Below are 20,048 nucleotides of genomic sequence, written 5' to 3' on the forward strand. Positions count from 1 at the left end.
TTTGACTACTGCAAATGATCCTACTGGCAGATGAAACCAAGGGAGCTGTCATATCAGCAGGGTCAGAGAGCCAATAACTAATCTGAAGCTAATTGACTTTGGGAGATAGCATCAGCAGCAGTGCAAACAATTAAACATGCCAGTGCGAGAAAACTGGCGTGAGATCCAATAATTGCGGCCATTGACCATACCACATTACAGACAATTCACTATTGTCGTTCTCTGAACAATACCTGTAGTATCTATTATCTTTTCTTTTCTTTTCTTCTGTCAGGCAATCAGTCACCAACAGGCAGCATCTAACAGTAACGGTAACAGTAAAGTTAGTAAGACAGGCACCGACAATATAGTTATACACAGCCTAAATCAGAATTTTAAAACTTAATTTTACAGTTGATTGGAGGTTTTTTCATTGTAGTTTATTTTTAAGTACTAGCTTTTAAATCGCTAAGTTCGTAAATATAAAAGTTTTGCATATAAATTATTTTTGGTTGCTTGTTTATTTTTTCACGCTTATCAGTCATAAGCAAACTTACGAGAGTGGAATGCTTCAGCAACAATTACAAGCAAGAACAGAAATCCCGGCAAGCTTCGCGTTCGATTGACTGCATCTTTTCCTGAAAGTGAACATGCAGTGCATGGAGTTTCTTGCAGGATCAGGATGCAGCATTGCATTGCAGCCGACCCTGTCGTGGAGTAATCATTAGCAGTAGAAATGAAGGCAGCGACCCAACCCAAATCCAACTCTAGATTTCCTCCTCCTATCCTTTCTGTTCTTGAATTGATCTTGTTAAGCTCATCTTCTCATCCGCTAAATGCTAATGGCAGTGATGGTAGGCAAAGCGCCATGAGCATTGGGACCGGATTTGCAACGCGAGATGATTAGGGTTCATGGTGTTCACCACATGACAGCGTGCTTGGATCAACCGCTTTTGTCTTCTCCAGCTCAGCTCGTCTTCTCCGCTTCATCCATCTATTATAAAACTGAAACTCTGATGAGTTTTTCAATGCTTCTATGTCTATTGTTTCTCTGGGATTTGTCTGTCTGATGATCTCACTGGATTTGGAAACACCGTGTTCTTGGATACTTGTTTTTCGTTTTTTTTTTTAGTTGTGCTGCTACCTAATTGATGAAATATTGAATTGAAGGTTTGAAGGATGTGGCATTCTGTTGGTTTGGATTAATAATAGAATTGGGTTTTGGAGTATTTTATACTCGTCGTGTACGGATATATATGCCCATTCCTCTGAATTTTAAAAAGAATTTTGCTTTTGAGTAAAATATTGGCATAGTTGACGACTTTTAAAAGCGAATTGAGCACTATATAAACAACCACATCCCGATGCAGAAGGCAGACACGAAACAGCTTTTGCATTGCATCATGTCGAAGCCAAGGTGAGTCACTCGCAGCTACTAGTAATTTTTTTCGTTTGATTTTTTTTTAGATTTGAGGATGTTGGATTGGTTTGGGTCGAATTCGTTTGGTGGATTTGAGCGGGGGCGTGCAGGATGGACGGCAAGGTGGCCATCGTGACCGGCGGCGCGAGCGGCATCGGCGAGGCGGCGGCGCGGCTGTTCGCGTCGTGCGGCGCGACGGTGGTCATCGCCGACGTCCAGGACGAGCTGGGCGAGGCGGTGGCGGCGTCGGTGGCGGGGGGCGGGTGCCGGTACGTGCGGTGCGACGTGACGGACGAGGCGCAGGTGGAGGCGGCGGTGGCCGCCGCGGTGGCGGAGCACGGGCGGCTCGACGTGATGGTGAGCAACGCCGGCGTGCTGCTCCCGACGGGGCCCGTCGTGGACATGGACCTCGCGGCGCTGGACCGGGTGATGTCGGTGAACTTCCGCGGCGCGGCGGCGTGCGTGAAGCACGCGGCGCGCGCCATGGTGTCGCGCGGCACCCGCGGCGCCATCGTGTGCACGGCGAGCGTGGCGTCGTGCCAGGGCGGGTTCGGGCCGGCGGCGTACACGGCGTCGAAGCACGCGGTGCTGGGGCTGGTGCGCGCGGCGGCCGGCGAGCTCGGGCGGCACGGCGTGCGCGTGAACTGCGTGTCCCCCGGCGGCGTGGCGACGCCGCTGAGCTGCGGGCTGACGGGGATGAGCCCCGAGGAGATGGAGGCGGCGGCGGAGCCCCACAACGTGCTCCGCGGGAAGGTGCTCAAGGCGGCGGACGTCGCGGAGGCCATGCTCTTCCTCGCCTCCGACCAGGCCGCCTTCGTCAGCGGCCACAACCTCGTCGTCGACGGCGCCACCACCGCCGTCAACTACGCCGTGCTCCAGTCCGTCGGCCTGTGACACGGACCGACGCCATTAATTTAATTTAAAAGAAAAACATATCTTTACGATAAATTTTACCGCGGTTTGACTGGAAAGATGATCCCTTTTTCTTATTAGGCCATCAATGGTGACGTGGTGTCATAGCATGTGGTTTGTAAAATTGTGTTTGTTCGTTTGTAATATTATATGTTGGTTGCCATTGCATCTCATCATGATGCAACCTTTTGGACTCAGTGGAGCATGATTTTTCATGTAACAATTTTTGAGTTTTGAATTTGTAAATTTGTCTGACATAATTTGTGTTTATGTCTCTTCTCGGTTAGTTCTAGTATCGCTCTGCGAATGAAAAATGGCTATTGTGTTTTTCAATCTACTCCCTCTATCTCTTTTTATTTTTAACGTGGGTTAGTTAACCGGTGTCAAATAAATGAGAATGGAGGGAGTATCTATTTTTTTTCATTTGACGTTGGTTAGTTTATTAGTGCGTGGTGTTTAATAAATGAGAATGGAGGGAGTAATGTAGTAATATTTTTTTTAACGTCAAATTTATAAGGGATATGTAGCGGTACGATAATCTGATTTTGTGTCAAACGTGGAGGACACCTTCACATGTTCGAATTCACTCGAAATTTATTTTTTTTTAAAAAAAACAAATTCATAAGATGCAAATTTAGCAATGACGTCACTCATTTCCCCTTCGGTTGTGTTCACACCGGGGGTCTGCACTTCTGCTCCCTCTCCGCCTCCGGCGTCTCCCGCTCGCCGCCGCCGCTGTCAGAGATGGGCCGTGCTCCGGCGAAACGGAAGCCCTCGTCGCCGCCGCCTCCTCCGCCTCCGGGCCGTTGCCACTTCTGGCTCCCTAACAAGCGCCGCCACTGCGCCAACACTCCGCTCCCAACCTCTCAGTAAGCAGCTCTCCGAGTTACCTTCCTGCTTAACCCCTGAACCCTAACCCTAACCCTAACCCTAACCCCCATCGCCGCCTCCTCCTCCTCCTCCTCAGGTACTGTGGGAACCACCTCCCGGATTCCGCCTCCGATGCCGGTGCGCCCTTCCGCCGCCTTGTCCCCTGCCCCGTCGACCCCTCGCAGTAAGACCCCCCAAAATCCAATACCACCGCCAAGTGATCTCCATCACCAGCGTCCCTATCCGCTAATGCCGCCTTGTCTTGGGCAGCACCGTGCTCGAGGAGAACCTGGAGGCGCACGTCGGCAAGTGCCCCCTCAAGAAGCAGGCCGCGGCGCTCGCAGCGCAGCCGTTCTACTCCAAGGGCATCAACTCCGGTGGGGGAGAAGGCGGTGGGGGTGTCACCTCGGCCGCTAAGCGTGCATTGGTGCACAAGCTCACCAAGGATGAATTGCGCGCCTTGATTGAGAAGATCAAGTTGGCGCATGCGTTGGCGGCCATGGCAATGCGTGATTCATTTCTTGTTACAGATGCTTGCGACAATTGGATGAGGAACCAGGTTGATAGGTGTGTGTGCTTACCACTTTTGATGGTGTAAGGGTTGGATTTTTTTGAGGATTTTGTAGTGAGGAGTGATTTAAGCTGGTGTGTTGGGCAGGAAGGTGCCATACCAGGAAAAGCATGTCACGCAGCAGGCATCCATCATTGGCAATATGGAGGCATTTGGTTTGCTGCAGAAGGGAGGTGAGGTGGCGGAGGAGAATGGTGTGAAAAATGCTCCGGCAGTGGTGGAATTCGGAGCAGGGAGAGGGTACTTGACTCAGATGCTGGCAGACTGCTACGGGATTAGGAATGTTTTCTTGGTTGAGAGAAGATCATACAAGCTCAAGGTCAGTTTCTCTGTTCATATCGCCTCAGGATGATATCTACTTTGAGCTTGTCAAACATGGACAGTTGCCATTGGTTATTCGACCTTTTGAAATCAATTTCAGCTTATTTTTCATGTAGAAATTTAGAAGGACATCACTTATTTCTGTGCCAGATTAGAATATATCTGCAATTTATTGGCTTGCTATTATGCTCAACAATAGTTAATTCAGTATTTTGTGTTCGTTGATTAAGATGTCTCAACTTTAAGTATGAAGGCATGTATAGGTTGTTTACAGTGATTTTGAATTTAATGCACTGTCCTATCTGTGTCTAGTGCCTTATGAAGTTTGAGTTTGTTTCGACGCATTGTTGCTGTATTCCTCATGATTTGCAGTAAAACTTTTATTGTTTTGTTATTTTCTGAAAGTGCTTGTTGTGTTAAATCTAATTTCAGCTTAGGTTGGTTCTTTGACTGCTCTGTTGTTGCCCTGTTTCTTCCTTTTCTCTGTACTTTCTAGGCTGATCGAAGTTTGCGACAAAATGAAGGCGTTACTTTGAAGCGTTTGAGAATTGATAGTAAGATTTCTTTTCATTCTTTGAAGTGGTTTTTAGGCACCTTTGGTGCTGAAGGCCAAATGTGTTTGTTATCAGTTCACTTATATGCATGTGTGGGTGGTCTCTGTGTTCTTAAAACGAATTGTCACATTCATACCCTGTGATTTGAGATAGTAGGAGATATAAGCACTCATAAGAAACATAAACACAATGCAGTTGAAGATTTGAACCTTCAAGGAATAGAGGCATTGAGTGGACTTCATTATCTAGCAATTGGAAAGCATCTATGTGGACCTGCAACAGGTGGTTCTAAGTTCTAACATATGAAATTTATGCATGGATTTTATACTCCGACAAACTGATGTATAATACATGACAATGAGATTAACTGATTGCTTGATTGTATATAATGAATATTGTCCTCTCCAGATATGACCATGATGTGCTGCCTTCATGAACGGTATAACCAGGCACATGAAAAAGAATATGGCAAAAGCAATCTATGTGGCCTTGCTTTGGCCACCTGCTGCCACCATCTCTGCCAATGGAATCACTATGCCAGTAAATTTTTTTTCTGCCAGCCAATGCTGCTAATTATTTTTGTTTAGGATGTATCGTGCGATTATGTCGCTTACAGCTTTGACTACTTTATATAATATTATACCGTCCTCCTTTGAAAATTGCAGTAAAACCTTTAGATTTTCTTCTTAGAGAATAATGTTCCTGTTCTCATTGCAGATAAGACATTCCTCTCGGGGTTAGGGATTACAGAGGAAGATTTCCATACCATGACTTGGTTTAGCAGCTGGGCTGTGGATGGTGATCACAGCTCCCCGGATTCCTCTTTAGAGGTTGAAGACTCATCTGTAGAAGACAGGTAAGAACCATTAGTTGAACTAAGCCTTAGTTTTCTTCTACATTCTGATAGCTATAAAAGATCATCTGTTCAAATCTTAGTGGGAAGTATCACCCTTTTAAATTGTTATGATGCATCATGTATGGGCAAGAACATGGTACAGTTCGTTTTCTTGAATCATTCTCGAATGGTGTCACGGAAGCTTAATATGTTTGTTGCTACGTTTTTTTACAGGTGTGGAAAAGCAGAAAAGTCTGATGTGGAGGTCAGCGGAATCGATAGACTCATCCGAAGTATACCAGCAGGGGAGAGAGCTGCCTTGGGGTTTATGTGTAAAGATATTATTGATACTGGTAGGCTATTATGGCTTAGAGAGAAGGGTTTAGATGCAGATCTTGTAAGCTACGTCCCATCAAATATTTCTCCAGAGAATCACTTACTCATTGCAAAATGTACGTCTTTATCAGGATGAAAAAGAAGCTTACATGTTCCATTTTGAACCTGATTAAGTTCGCAAATTTTGGTTGTATAATTTATGACATATGGTGCTCATCAGTTCAGTGAAAAATTAGGTGTGCAAGCCAAAAACATCCGGAGAGCATGCTATATCTCCATGTGAAATTTCAATATGAGAGCAGTCTCCATGTGAAATTCCAGTATTGAATCACATTTTGAATGATACATAGTGCTGAAATATATCTTTTCCTATCTCACTAGTTACCGTTGGGTTTGATAATACAATTATGCCGATGCGTATAGCGTACCATTAACAAGCTCCGAGATAGGAAGTATCATGATAGTACTTTGAGAAACTTTTCAAATCGACCTGGTTTTCACGCATTTTGAGCGTCCAGTGCACTTGGACAACAAATATGTTGAGAAAGATTCAGCATCGTTTCTGAATCAACATTTGATCTCAAGTGATATATAGACAAGAAAAAAAAAGGAGCGCAAAGACATGAAAAAAAAATGTTCTATTCCGAGTCTACAACAATACAACACTCACAAAGCGCATGAAAAAAATGTTTTATTCTGAGTTTACAACAATACAATGCTGACGAAAAAAAATGTTTTATTCCGAGTTTACAACAATACAACACCGACAAAATCTTGTAGCCACAAAACTAGAAGTCTAGAATGAACCGAAAGCAGCCAGAAGCATGGCTCCAACAAGAAGCTCTGGAAAGAATGAATTCTACAACCACACCATGAATTTTATGGAACATATGTTCTGTTTACATGTTAGGCGGTAAATATAATATAAATAATAATAACTAATCAATAATAATTAATAATGACGGTATGTAAGCTTTTATATAAACGAAACGATCCTGCTTTAAATACAAAGGATCATCCTCCTCACATAGTACTGTTATTTTGATCTTAGCCAGCACACTAAGCTCTCGACTTACATAAAACACAACTACACTTATTCCATTCTAAGCTCCTCCTCACATTGGTCCACGTTCTAACAGCTCCCATCTGAATGTAGGAGCTGCATAAACCTTTGGACAGGTGTGGAGTAGCAGGCCGACGCAGACGCAGATGACGGCGATGCCCATCACGGTCAGCATCGCTGGCCTGTACAGGAAGGTCCTCGCCGTCGAGTTGGGGTACATCAGGGCCTGACGGCTGCAGGCGTTGCAGCGCGGTGCTGGCGGCGGCACGGTCATGCCGATCTCCAGGCTGACTTCACCAGGCTTCACACCATCGGATATTACAGGGTGTATGCTGCTAGGGACGCCGAGGACAACATGGCCTTTGCCAAGATGCTTATTGATCTTCTTCTCGACCATATTCAGGTAAGCATCGTTGCCCCTCTGGCGAGCGTAGTCTTCTGGGGTGAAGCCTGCGTCGTCTCGCGCGTTTCTCCACGTGTTGATCCCAACCTGCAATAACAGGTAGCAGCAGGAAGATTAGACAGGATATTCAAATGTAATTCATTTTTTAAAAAAACTAGGATAGAAAGATCTATAGTGCACATGGCACGGCACCGTTGTTGATGTGCCCAACATCAATTGCAACGGAAGTCTATATTTCTGTGCAAAAGGCACATAGAATACGAGCAAATACTTAAAACCATATCCTAAGGATTATAGATAAGGGGAATACCAGTCCAGGATCATTAGTAAGTGCATCCAATACATCCTCTGCATCATCTGTGGCAGCTGCTATATGGAGGGGGGTAAATTTGGAAGGGCCTTGAGCATCAGGTCTGAATAGGAATGTCTCTGCAGTTCCCTTCAGGCTTTCATTTGGCTTGTATCCCAGCAGAAACCTAACCATTTGGGCAGATTTCATCCGCACGGCAGCATGTAGCAGATTTTCTGACAACACCACCTCTTCTGGAGACTGGGACCCGATATCAACGAGTCCAATAAATAAGAAATCTAACAGCAGTTTGGTCACAGCACACCATTCCCGCTCCATGGCAAATATACCAAGATTTCTGAATCTCCATATGTTAAAGGATGCTAGAGGAACCTTATCCTGTTTAGATATTATGTTTGCTCTATGAAGAAGCCAGCCCAGCTCATTTAGAAACTCTAAAGCTTGGTTCCTGGCATTGTCATCATCTGCCTGTTCATGACTGGAGGACTCAAATATGCTCTCCAGCTCACAGACCTCAGAGCATATGTCCTGCTCAGCAATTATGAAAGGGAAGAAGCCGTTGCTAAATCCACCATCTTCAACCTGAAATTAACGATGGCATTCTAGTAAATTCAAAGGTTGTGACAGAAAACAGACACATGAAAACAGCAGACATATGAAAAGCTGTACCTCCACAAATCCTCTCCCTCTTGAACTAGGGAGAGGACAACAGAAGTTCAGATATTCAATATCATCATGCTCAACGTCATCAACTATATTATCGGTGTCTTCCTGGAATATACAACTCCCTTCAAATGAGCAAATTAGCCTGAAAACATGAGATGATCAATCTTTAGATGACAAGTAAGCTTAAGCAAACATCAACCTACATTTGTGTCTCCATCAAGAACAAACATATGTAAACTGTAGATGCAAACTGGCAAAGTACCTTGAGGAATCACTGACTAGGTTCAAGCCTTCTACCCTGAAATTCACTTTTGTTGAAAAAGGAGCAGCAATTGGTCTCACACATAAAATCTTGCAGTAATGATGAGCACTGTTTGCAAGTGGTCTGTCCAACATAAGTTGACCTGCAGTGATATAAAGGAGTGGTGAGAATAACAAAATTCCGATGTAAAATATGTATAATAGAACTTGAAGAGCACTGCGCTAACTAAGCATTCGGGCTTACCATTATGCATGAAAGCTATCTGATGCCGTACCATTACAAATACCAAACCAGATGCCCAAAAGTTGCCGGTGGAACTATTCAGAAGCTTATCCAGGTATGAGCTCATATTATCAGAGAGCTGTAGTAAATAAGAGGAAAACATCAAGCTATCAAGCATTAAGCAAAAAGATCATTGTCATGACATGAAATAATTAGTTGAAAAATCATACCTCTTTCCATGCAGACTCAACTAAGCGAAGATATACTGTTAAAATAATACAACCAGGTCTAATATAGCTCTCTATATCAGTAGGGCTACTGGACAACCAACCAAGAATCTGAAATTCAGGATTGAAGTGTTAGATTTACGATATTTACTCTTCCACGTTGCTGAGGGAATGCATAATTTACCTGTGATCGCAAAACTGGAGGTAAATCACTAGGAACTTTCTCGAAAAGCTTGAAGACAATTTTATCAGTCCGACACTGCAAGCATTCATAATGACAATCAATGTGTGTGTGTGTGTGAGAGAGAGAGAGAGAGAGAGAGCACGCGCATTTCAACATATTTGAGGTGCAAATCCACTATGCAATATTACAAAATAGAAAATACTGGCATTTGGCATCTCAATACGTATGTACTAGACCGACTGTTGTTATCAGTAGAAATTCTCTTTCTTCATGCACTTCTTTATACTGATCAAAAGGTAGTTCAGTTCACCTTGTTTATGTGGCATTTATGTGAGAAACAGATGCGATGAATTAGTTAGACATTTCACTGGTGCAGATGAGTCAGTTAAATTTGGATCTGGGAAAATGTGCATTCTGTTCAAATTTCTCTGCAGACTTAATGTTTTTGGTTCTTGATGATATCTGCAACAATTTTTCTAGTAAAGGTACTGAAAAGTCATGCACGTGTAAGTGTGTAACTTTTAAGAAGTTCAAAATGTACAGTTAAGTTCATACTTATATACCCCTTAACACAGAATCTGAAGCATATCTAGTACTGCATAAATTAAGGCATGTTTGACAGCACTCCAACCCTTGTAGAAGTGCACTAAAATCCCCTTCCAGTTCAAAATCCCACTTGAACTAATGCCCACTTAAGATAGTTATTTCCTTATTTGGTATGTACCTCTTGTTAACTTGTTATCAAAAGATAAGGATGTTATTATAGACCAATAAGTCGTGAGCATTTGAAAATTGAAGCGATCCCTTTAGTTTTGGGAAACTAGTTTTCTTTACATTAAGTTGCAAGGAACAAATTTGCAAACCTGAGCATCTCCATTTGAGCTTGACAGTGACTGAGCTGATGTTGAATCTGAATTGCCACTAGTCTGTGGTGGGCTTTGAGTAGAATCTTGGTGCATCCATGATGGACAATTGGGAGAATCAGTTGTCTTGAAAGCTGGTGTAGGTGAACCTTCATACCCATCCTCAAAACCTTCCATGCCACCATAAGTGTCATTCAAATCAAAATCTTTAAATTTGCATGCTGGAGGGTCTGTGAAAAAAAGCCACTAGTGTAACTTAAAATCTTCATTTGGAAACATTCACTGAAGGGCTAGAAATGTTGTGCATCTCACCAGGAGTTGCAACAGTGGGAGACTTTGATTGTACTGGTACAACAGATGATGATGCCAGGCCACATTGATCACCGTTCACAAAAGGCATCTTAGAGTTAGATGGCCCTGCAGCCTCTGCTACAGCAGTATTTACCAAAGCATTAGCTGTTTCAGAGGTCCCAGCATTTGATCCATCTTGCATGCTTTGGCATGCCTCCAAGAGTTTACAGAGTTCTTTTGGATCCAATGATTTGGCAACTGCCCCCAGGTTTCTCAAAAGACCAGATATCAACTCCTGACCTCTTAAATGCTCAGCATTGTCAGCTGCAAGTACAATTGTGGAGTCCTGTGAGTATTACCATAAAACTAGCTTGCATGGACCAAGTATGTTCATAATAGTCCAGTCTAGGCACTAGAAGTATTCCTACGTTATTTTGGGAGGCTCTACATTTAAGCAAATGGCTAAAAGATTGCAGAATTGTGCTGTTGTGAAGTCTTGACATAGGATAGGCAATCTTGACACAAAGGTGGAAATTTCCTGTAAGCAAATCTGGGAGTTGAACATAAGACTTAACTATGAACTCATCTAGTACCACACTACAGTCTTTGTAGTCCTAGAAACTATGCCACTAACAACCTTTCCAATAAACAAGAACCATATACAACATAAAAGCTACCTTACTTGAAAACATCAGAAGTCTTATTTCAATCAATACCAAGTAAATTCACTCAGAAACATATTCAGATAAAGTCAAACTCAAGTACGCAATTGAAAACAAACTATACTAGTACCAGCTCACCAATACATATGTGCAGATGGAGGATCTATGTTATTGTACCATAAAAACATTACCTACAGTTCAAATAAGAATATGTTTACTTACCATTCAAATTGGCGCATACTCCAAGGAGACCCAACAATAAATAACTGCTAACTTTGTCCTCAGTAAATGCAGAACCACCAACAGCAACTTCAGGGCGGGTCTTCCTCCTTCGTCTGTTGTGGCCTGCTAAACGTCGGCGGCAACTTCGCTTCCCTTCATCAAATTCTTGAAGAGGGTGGAATCTGTAAAAGGAACATGTAAGCATGTACAGTAATTACAGAGTTCACCCATATCTTTTTGAAAAAAAAATGCATACTATGGCACCATAGCACAGTACATTGTAAATAGTATTAGCACTATGTAATCACACGGTACTCCTTGAACAGAGTGCCAGTTCCTTTGAAACATTTATGAAAAAATATGCATGAAAAACAAATACTGTAAAAACTATTATAATTGACAGTGCCCAAGAAGAATTCACAATATTTTCTAAAAGTTGACAGTGGTGTTAAGCATAGGAACAACCCACACACAGAAAAGGGTGAGCAAAAGAAAGCATTACTGTTGGACGTGGGATGCACAAATGAGGACATTAAGGAACCAGATGTTCTCTTATATCAGACGAAAAAGAATATATGAAAATACTGGTCCATGAAAAACGTGCAGTACTAGTTCTAGCAATTACGAAATGTAAAAATGGTCTCAGAAATTCTACGATTCAAAAAATATCTTAGCAAAAATGTTTCTGGCTTTGTCAACTTCAACTAATTTTTCCCCAAAAAAAATTAATTTCAGACTCAGTACAGATGTTGGAAATAAAAAAGTATTTTCTTTGAAGAGAAAATAATCCAAAGAAATTACGAGAGAAAGCAATCTGATTATTATGACACGTACAACTGTAATTTTGAGCTGAGCCATCGGCAGTACCACATAGATCTTAGATATACAGGCACAGCTAGAAGGGCATAGGCCATTTTATAATATATTTACTTTCGAACATTTTCTTTTATATCGTATATTCAAATGGGTTGTGCAATACGACTCCTTTTCGGTTGTATTCACTGCTTTCATAAGAGTTAATCCCTAACGATTTCTCTTAGCATGGCACTATGTTGATCACTTCTTCCAGCATCATCACTAAATCTTGCCTATGACTGATAGTCCGTGTTTTTCACAAATTACAACATAAGCATCGTCATTTTAGTCTTTGCTCCACAAATTATGGTGTCCTTTTCATTTTACTACCACTGCGCCCATATGCTGTGACAGATGTCAAATTAATAAACCACGTCCTGAGTTAAAGAATCATTACACTCTAAGCTCAAAAGGTGCAGACAAATATCATATCATCATGAATTTGAGAATTTGACTTTAGGATGAGAAGGAAAAAAAATATACCTAAAATTATTCTTCAAAATCAAAATGTACGATCCAAAATCATTACTTCCATAATAGTCCCTCCGTTTCACAATGTAAGACTTTCTAGCATTGCCCACATTCATTTAGATGTTAATGAATCTAGACATATGTATGTGTTTAGATTCATTAACATCTATATGTATGTGGGCAATGCTAGAAAGTCTTACATTGTGAAACGGAGAAAGTATATAATACAGACAAGTCTACGTATAAATTTATCTCAGCCAATCTAGATTGAACATGCACAGATGATAGATCACACCAACTCCTCTCTTTAACTATCATTTTATCAATTTAATTTACCATGTTCATCAGGATTACTTTCAAAATCCAATGCTTACAAAATCGTTAGGGTTGGAAGTTTGCGAGGGTCTAGAATCTGTTTAGCCGCATTGCATCAAACTTGCATAGCATATTCTACCTAATCATTCCAATATGAACAAATTATAGAATGAGAATGAAAGGCAGTAGTAGTTTGAATTAAACTAACCTACTACATTGTTGGCAGAACCGCTGGACAGTGTTCCCAACCACAGCAGTGGTAGCCTTGGCATGCATCTCGCAGACCTTGTGTCGTCGATGGTAATCCCTCACACCAGTAAGGTCCGCAGTGCAGCCCTCCACCTGGCACGCGGGGCCACTAGGACTGCCTCCCTGCACCCTGATCTTTTTGCCATTCCTGTCTTCCTCATCAGCACCACCACCCACCCCTGCTCCATGGGCAACAGCATCAACCCCAATTCTCAAGCTCAGTGACCCGCCGCCGTTCTCCACCAGCTCGTCATCCTCCACATCATCATCATCAATGACCACCACCCGCTTCCTCTTATCGGAGTCACCTCTAGCGTTAACATTTCTCACCGACGCGGCCCCGGCTTCCTCGGAGGAAGACGGCGAGCTGTTCAGCGCCAAGCCGCTCGCCTCCGCGGCGGGCACCGGCGTAGCGACGAAGCGGTCACTGTCCCACCGCCAGTCGTTGAGGTCCCAGCCGAACAGCCTCTTGTCGCGCCTGTCCATGTCAGGCTCGCCTAGCCCTCCGCCGTACAGGTGGCGGCTCTGCGCCCCGACCCGGGCAGCCTCCATGGCCCCCCGCCCCCGAAACCCTAGAACCCCTCGTCAACCTCAACCTCAACCACCACCTCCCTCCCCGGAACACCGCGTAAAAGGATCTACTCGGCTTCCCTCCCGCCCAAGTAGTCGACGAACGTGACGCCCACGCACCCACGGATCCAGACCAGCGAAACCCACATGCCCCCCTCTTCCCCGCGCCGCCGCCCTCCGACGCGGCGGAGCAAATCAACCAACCCGCCGCGAAACCGAGCTCATACACCCCGAATCGCCGCGTAAGAAGGTAAAAAAAAACAAAAAAACGAGAGAGTGGATCAGCGAACCGCCGGACCGAGCGAATTGGCGGCGGAGACGGCGGATTCGAGCGCCGAATCGAGCGGCGGAGGGGGGGAATTCGCCGGGAGGGGTGGGGGGAATTTGGGAGTAGAGAGGAATTTTGGTGGGAATGGAGTGGACTAAACTGCAAGAGTCGAAGAGGAAGACGAGAGAAGTGGGGGAGAGGGGAAAGAGCAGAAGAAGGGGAGGGAGGGGGGATGGGATGGGGACGCGTAGCGCGGTGGAATGGTACAAATAGGGGGCGCCTATTTTGCAAGGAGCACCCCGGGTTGGCTACACGACAATTTTCTCCGCGCAGCCTAGGGGAAAATAAATCATATGCAGGTTACTGTAATTTACTCTCTCTGATTCATATTACTTTTTATTTTATTAAATTTTATAGAATAATTAGCAACAGTTATAATACCAAATTAGTTTTATTAAATATAACATTGAATACATTTTGATAGTATATTTGTTTTGTGTTGAAAATGTTCCTATATTTTTTTTTTGCAAATTCAGTCAAATTTAAATGAATTTGAATAAGAGAAAAGTCAAAGCAACTTTAATTTATATGGTCTAACTTGATATGGATGATGTGATTAATTGTTTCTTTTTGCATTTTTTTTATGATTTTACAGTGTATGCATACAATTACTGAGTTGCAGAATATTTATGAAGTTGGGTATTGGACTTTTATTTTATGTCCAATCCTCACTCCCCAATTCCCATTGCATTTTTATAGAGTTCAAATGTAGTGACAACAATAAGGTTATATTATATTAAACTATAATTACTCACATAAATGTTTGGAGACATTTGTTACTTTGTGGGGCATATGCAAAGTTATTGTGCGGTACTGCTACGTGTTAAGAAGCATTGAAATGTATGACACTCACATTGGCTGGCGACGAAGTACGCAGTCTACAGAAGATAGATCGTTGTGAGAAAGTCAAATGTGAGTTGTTGGACCAAAGTCTGCCCGTTCCAATTTACGTAGGAGGGGGAGAAGCATTCAACTGCGTGCATCATGCAAATTGTCATTAAATCATGTGTAAGTACATACTGGTATCTAACAAGAAGTACCCATCAAATAAGGAAGTTCTTTTAAAACTATGGAGATCGATCGGAATATTCAAATCGTCAAATGTAAAACAGGAGGATTTTTAGCCATAATGAGTACTGGATTAAAACTTTCTGATCCTAACTGCATAAAATTGTGTGATAACAATAGATGGTCCATAGATATATATGACAACAATATCTGGCAAATTAAATAATGGATCACATCATGATGGTAGTAAAAGATTTAATCGTTCCAATCAAGATGAGATGATTCATTACCATCTCGATCAATGGCACTTTTCCGGCAACATGTAAGAACTTGGAGCAAGACAATGTTTGTGTTCTCATGGAATAAATTACCAGGTGCCATTCACTATCTTGATATGGACACATTATTTGTTCTACAATTCTTAACATAGTAAAGGCATATAAAAATATATTGTTGTAAATATATACTATTATTGTATGCCATTCTCATAAATTTATTGTATAATGCGCTTCCAGAGCGGAACGTTGATAACCAAATATTGAATCATACTCATGCATTTATATTTTTATAAATCCACCCATATAACCATCGATCACATTTATCAATGGACGTGTCTCTCGTCACCTCTAGTTGGAAGTACTCATTATAGTCATAGTTTCGGCATCATAAAAAACGACACCATCGTAGCCACAGTGCCATCATGGCCGTGTCACTTTTGTTGGAAGTACCCTTTATGGTCATATGGTCTCAATATCGTAGCAAATGACAACGCCGTAGCCATAGTGTCGTCACGAGTTGTGTCAATAAGATTGATATAACCTACAACGTGGCTATCTTGTTAACTACACGCGGCATTACTCATGTTATCGTGGCAAGCATATGTACCACGTGTTGCCATCACGAGTTTCTAAAATCCGCCGAGAGTCCACCGCAAAATTATAAAATCCACGCTATCTCTAGCAGCACTTACTATTATGATAATGCAGTGACAGGGTTAATTAATTAATCATTTTATCATTTGTGTGGATGTGATGTAGCATTAGTTTCATTCCATTCATCTAAGGGGAAAAAGTTCACCTCCATGGGTCAGATCAACGTGGTTATTTGTCAATGTGCTAGCTAGTGTATCACCACCTACCAAGCCCATAAACCTATAGCAAGTGAAAATTTCAGTTTAATTGATTTAGTTCCCTCTTTCTGATGACAATTAATCGTGGCCTTATCATGTTAGCAATCATCATCAGGGATCCACCATATATATAGTTGATGCTTCCATTATGGCTAGAAAGTATGTTTAATTAAGGCCATGACTTGGAGAATGACATCATGTTTGAGGCACCCGCGCTCGCTTATTGTCGTAGCTAATTAACATATTAGATTATCACTTCGTCATCCAGCGATTTGCCCTAAATCAAGTCAATGAGAAAGATGTACTGGTATAGATCAGAACTGTTAAGTAGGAGTAGTTTTTCGAACGGTCAGGCCATTGCCGACGTTTTATATAAAAATGAAGGTGTCTTATTTTAAAGAGAAAACGAGACCAAACCTTACAATGCACAGTTAATTATGGAAAAACTGGGCGAAAACCACTACACTCTAACCTAAGCTACCAACACCATGGAAAAAGGAAAAATGGCGGAGCCCAAAACAGCTATCAATAAAGAGCTTGTTGTAAACGATACAAAGGCTTCGACTTCGTGAGGCAAATGTTATCGTTGCCGAGCTTGTCGCCTGGCGACACAGCAGCTTCGACTCCACAGCTATCACAACATCGTTGCCAAATGCATCACAGAAAACAAGCAAGACAAACCGATCGAATCGAAACATCTGTATGTTCTCTTTAAGGAAACACTGACAGGCCAGCCTCGCCTCGCCCGGCAGGCCGGCAGTGACATTTTTATTTATATTAAAATACAGAAAAAAAAAGTTATTACAGATAGTTTTATAAAGATTCTTTCTTGTTACAATCTTTATTCTGCAAAATACGCAGAAGATCAATGTCCTTCCTAAATGCATGAAATCGATGTTGTGTAGAGGAGAATTTCGATGTTTCTGATGAGTCTTCATGTCCATTTTACCTCTTCTGAAAACATTATGCTACTCAAGAATTCAGTATGAGAAATTGAGAATCCATGTGTTGCATTTGCAAACACGGTTTCTAGGTTCTTGCTGACGCTTCCAGTTTTCAAGCAAAACCATTTGAATTAGCTTCAGAATTTGAGTCTCCAGGTTTGCATTTGCATTAGTTTTCGGACGTTCAGACTTTCAGTAGTTTTCACTTTCAGTCAATGAGATGCCTCTCGTGCGTCCATCGCCACATCGGTCTGTTCCATTGCTGACTGGTGGGCCACCCCGTGCAGGGGCCTGACTGCTTGTGGGCCATGCTGGACTGTTGTACACACAGGATCAGAAACTGTTGTCAGATTGTTGTTTCCGCTGGCTTTTTATATGGAGATGCTAGTGGAGTATAGTAGTATTAATTTTTTTCTTCTCCTGTCCTTATTTCCACCTACTGTCAAAAAATGCAGTTTGTATATGGACCACTGCATGTACATGTAGTAGCAATAATGCAGTACTGTCTGTGTAGTGCTTGCATAAATCAAGAACAATAAATATCACTAAATATAATCAAGAGAATCTTAAAGCAATTGAGATGGTGCCACTACACATAATATAATTAAAAAAATTATCACTGAGAGGCTCACATTATATACTCCATAATATATCATGAATATAGTACTACCTCCATCCTATTTTAAGTGCAGTTGTGGATTTTTGTGTCTAACGTTTGACCGTTCATCTAATGACAATAAAAATATTAATTATAATTTTTTTTAATTAGACGGATAGTTAAACATTGATTGTAGATAGTGTAAAATTGTGATTATGGGATGGAGGTAGTAGTAATAAAGTGCTAGGTGCATTGGCAGTTTATTGGTTATAGTCACTGATTGGGTTGTACCAAATAAATAATTGTTAGGTGGAGCAAGAAAGCAGCAAGCATGCACGGGAGAGTTGATGTTGGAGATCCCTAATCTAGACTTTCTGTCGCGCTAACGACGGCGACCTGGTTTGGACTAAACTGTTGTTTAGAAAACTCGCACAGTATCATCGTACTCTCATGATAGGGAGACCACTATATATTATATGTATGTTTATTGCTTTTTTTTCCTTGATCATGTATATATATTTACACCGTCCATAGTATTTAATTAGATAATTGTTAATGCCTTCTCGACTAGTTTCAGAAATGCAATTAAGCGACCAAGACCGGCGGAATCAAGGAGCGGCGGATCACAAGTAACTGAGGCATGGGAAACTACGGAAAATGAAGGTACCTTAGCTACGGAGTAATCACTAAATATAAATATTTTTAGGGTTCTAAGTAGAAATTGTGGTTATGATGAAATTACTTTGATGCCTCTAAGGCTGTGTTTGTTCCTTGTGTGGGGAACTTTTTTCCCACACACGAAAACAAAGATATATATACCTCATCGGCACATGATTAATACTATTAGTTTAAAAAAATAGAATAATATAATTTTTTTTCAAAGTAACTTTCTTATTGAATTCTTTTTTAAAAAAAATACATAATTTAGCAGTTAAAGAAGTATGTGTGTGAAAAAAATAAAAATAAAGCTGAGTAACACAGCCTAAGAGTTTACTTGGTTGAGAAGACGTGAGGAAAGAAAAAGAGTAGGATGCCAACATATGAAAAGCACTGTCAGATTGGAGAATGTAACGGAGAAACTATTGTAGTGAAAGAAAAATCCGGCTCTAATTCTTTTGGTAAATTGATCAAATAGATATTTGGATAGTAAAAATAGTAACTCTGTTGAAGATGCTCTAAGGTCGTCTCTTGGTCGGTTTATGTTGCATGCAGCGTACGTGCACGACTGCACGGTGTATGTCCACCTAGGGAAAAGGATGCCGGGTTGCCGACCGATCGCTCGGCTTTTCTTATGGGAGAAGCTAGCAGTAGCATATGCATATGCACGGTTGGTCTGGATCGGACCACACGTCACACATATGCATGATTTGAGGTCCAGGAACGCCCAAGGTGATCGATCCATCGAGTTGGCATCTGCACCTACGCATGTGAGGGAAACATGAATGAACAGTAACATGCATGCTCTTTGGGCAGAGAAACATGAATGAACAGTACACGCATGATCTTAAAATTGAGATCCTCGGCACTAAAATACACGGTGTCTTTGTCAAGGTCCACATGTCAGTGACAAAGTCACGTGTCTTTGACCGCAAGCGGGATGTATCTGGTGTATTTGTGATTTTATAGAAGTGGGTCTAAAATAGTTAATTATTGTTAAAGCAATTTCTATAATGGATAGAAAAACGTCCGCATTAGCTCTTGTCCATCAAATATATGTGAGAGAATTGCCTTATTTTTGGTTGTGGTATAGCACGGTAAGCTAAAGCTAATTTTCACGATATGTATGACTCACTTTACAGGATGGGCACGAATCATTGTCTTGATGTTATGTATATATATATATATATGTATGTATGTATATATATATATATATATATATATATGTATATATATATATATATATGTATGTATGTATTGTGATTGCCCAGCAACCTAGTATCTCCTTGGGTCATAAATATTTAATATTTAGAATCAAATTCGGCTAAAATTTTGATAGTTTTATATTTAAATTCAACGTAAACAGCAACATGCACAATTACGCGCATTCGTATACGTACACAGCGATGAAGTCAACGTCGACGCAGACACCAAAGGACGATAAGTCGATAACCACGCCACTGTTAATTCGATTATTCCTCAAACTCGTGGATGCATATATGCTTAATTATGATGCTATCGCCAACAATGTGAGTGGCAAAGGGGATTGATCTGCTAGCTACGTAGCACAACTCATCGTCTGTTTATTTTATTTCATTTTTGCTGGGCATCGTCTGTTTATTTGCTACTCGATACTACTATAGTACTAATTAATTTGCATTCATTTCTTTATGTGTTCCAATAAATCAATAATTACTTTTATTTCCAGTACCTAGATAGACTATTATTGTTCTTATTACATGATAGTAGCA

At 41.6% G+C, this 20,048-nt stretch overlaps 3 protein-coding genes across 3 annotated transcripts; 2 read left to right on the forward strand and 1 right to left on the reverse strand.

The window, feature by feature from the left end:
- The first annotated feature begins 591 nt into the window (after window positions 1–591).
- LOC127767932 (short-chain dehydrogenase reductase 5-like) lies at window positions 592–2,534 on the forward strand. The gene is made up of 2 exons (XM_052293421.1): window positions 592–1,396; window positions 1,510–2,534. The coding sequence occupies exons 1-2, from the start codon at window positions 1,344–1,346 to the stop codon at window positions 2,291–2,293; spliced, it is 837 nt and encodes a 278-aa protein (XP_052149381.1). The 5' UTR covers window positions 592–1,343; the 3' UTR covers window positions 2,294–2,534.
- Window positions 2,535–2,964: 430 nt separating this feature from the next.
- Window positions 2,965–6,537, forward strand: LOC127766038 (tRNA:m(4)X modification enzyme TRM13). Its single transcript, XM_052291046.1, has 9 exons — window positions 2,965–3,180; window positions 3,279–3,365; window positions 3,452–3,748; window positions 3,840–4,071; window positions 4,570–4,627; window positions 4,823–4,909; window positions 5,036–5,167; window positions 5,345–5,483; window positions 5,697–6,537. Exons 1-9 carry the CDS (start codon window positions 3,056–3,058, stop codon window positions 5,932–5,934), a joined length of 1,395 nt encoding a protein of 464 aa, XP_052147006.1. The 5' UTR covers window positions 2,965–3,055; the 3' UTR covers window positions 5,935–6,537.
- A 186-nt stretch (window positions 6,538–6,723) lies between these two features.
- LOC127766037 (squamosa promoter-binding-like protein 6) lies at window positions 6,724–14,114 on the reverse strand. Its single transcript, XM_052291045.1, has 11 exons — window positions 13,023–14,114; window positions 11,174–11,355; window positions 10,311–10,613; window positions 9,999–10,228; window positions 9,136–9,210; window positions 8,955–9,062; window positions 8,746–8,863; window positions 8,503–8,644; window positions 8,244–8,382; window positions 7,575–8,156; window positions 6,724–7,351 (listed from the first exon to the last, which is right to left on the reverse strand). Exons 1-11 carry the CDS (start codon window positions 13,613–13,615, stop codon window positions 6,914–6,916), a joined length of 2,910 nt encoding a protein of 969 aa, XP_052147005.1. The 5' UTR covers window positions 13,616–14,114; the 3' UTR covers window positions 6,724–6,913.
- Window positions 14,115–20,048: the final 5,934 nt, after the last annotated feature.

This window comes from Oryza glaberrima, chromosome 3, assembly GCF_000147395.1.
Source record: "Oryza glaberrima chromosome 3, OglaRS2, whole genome shotgun sequence".
NCBI classification, from domain to species: domain Eukaryota; kingdom Viridiplantae; phylum Streptophyta; class Magnoliopsida; order Poales; family Poaceae; genus Oryza; species Oryza glaberrima.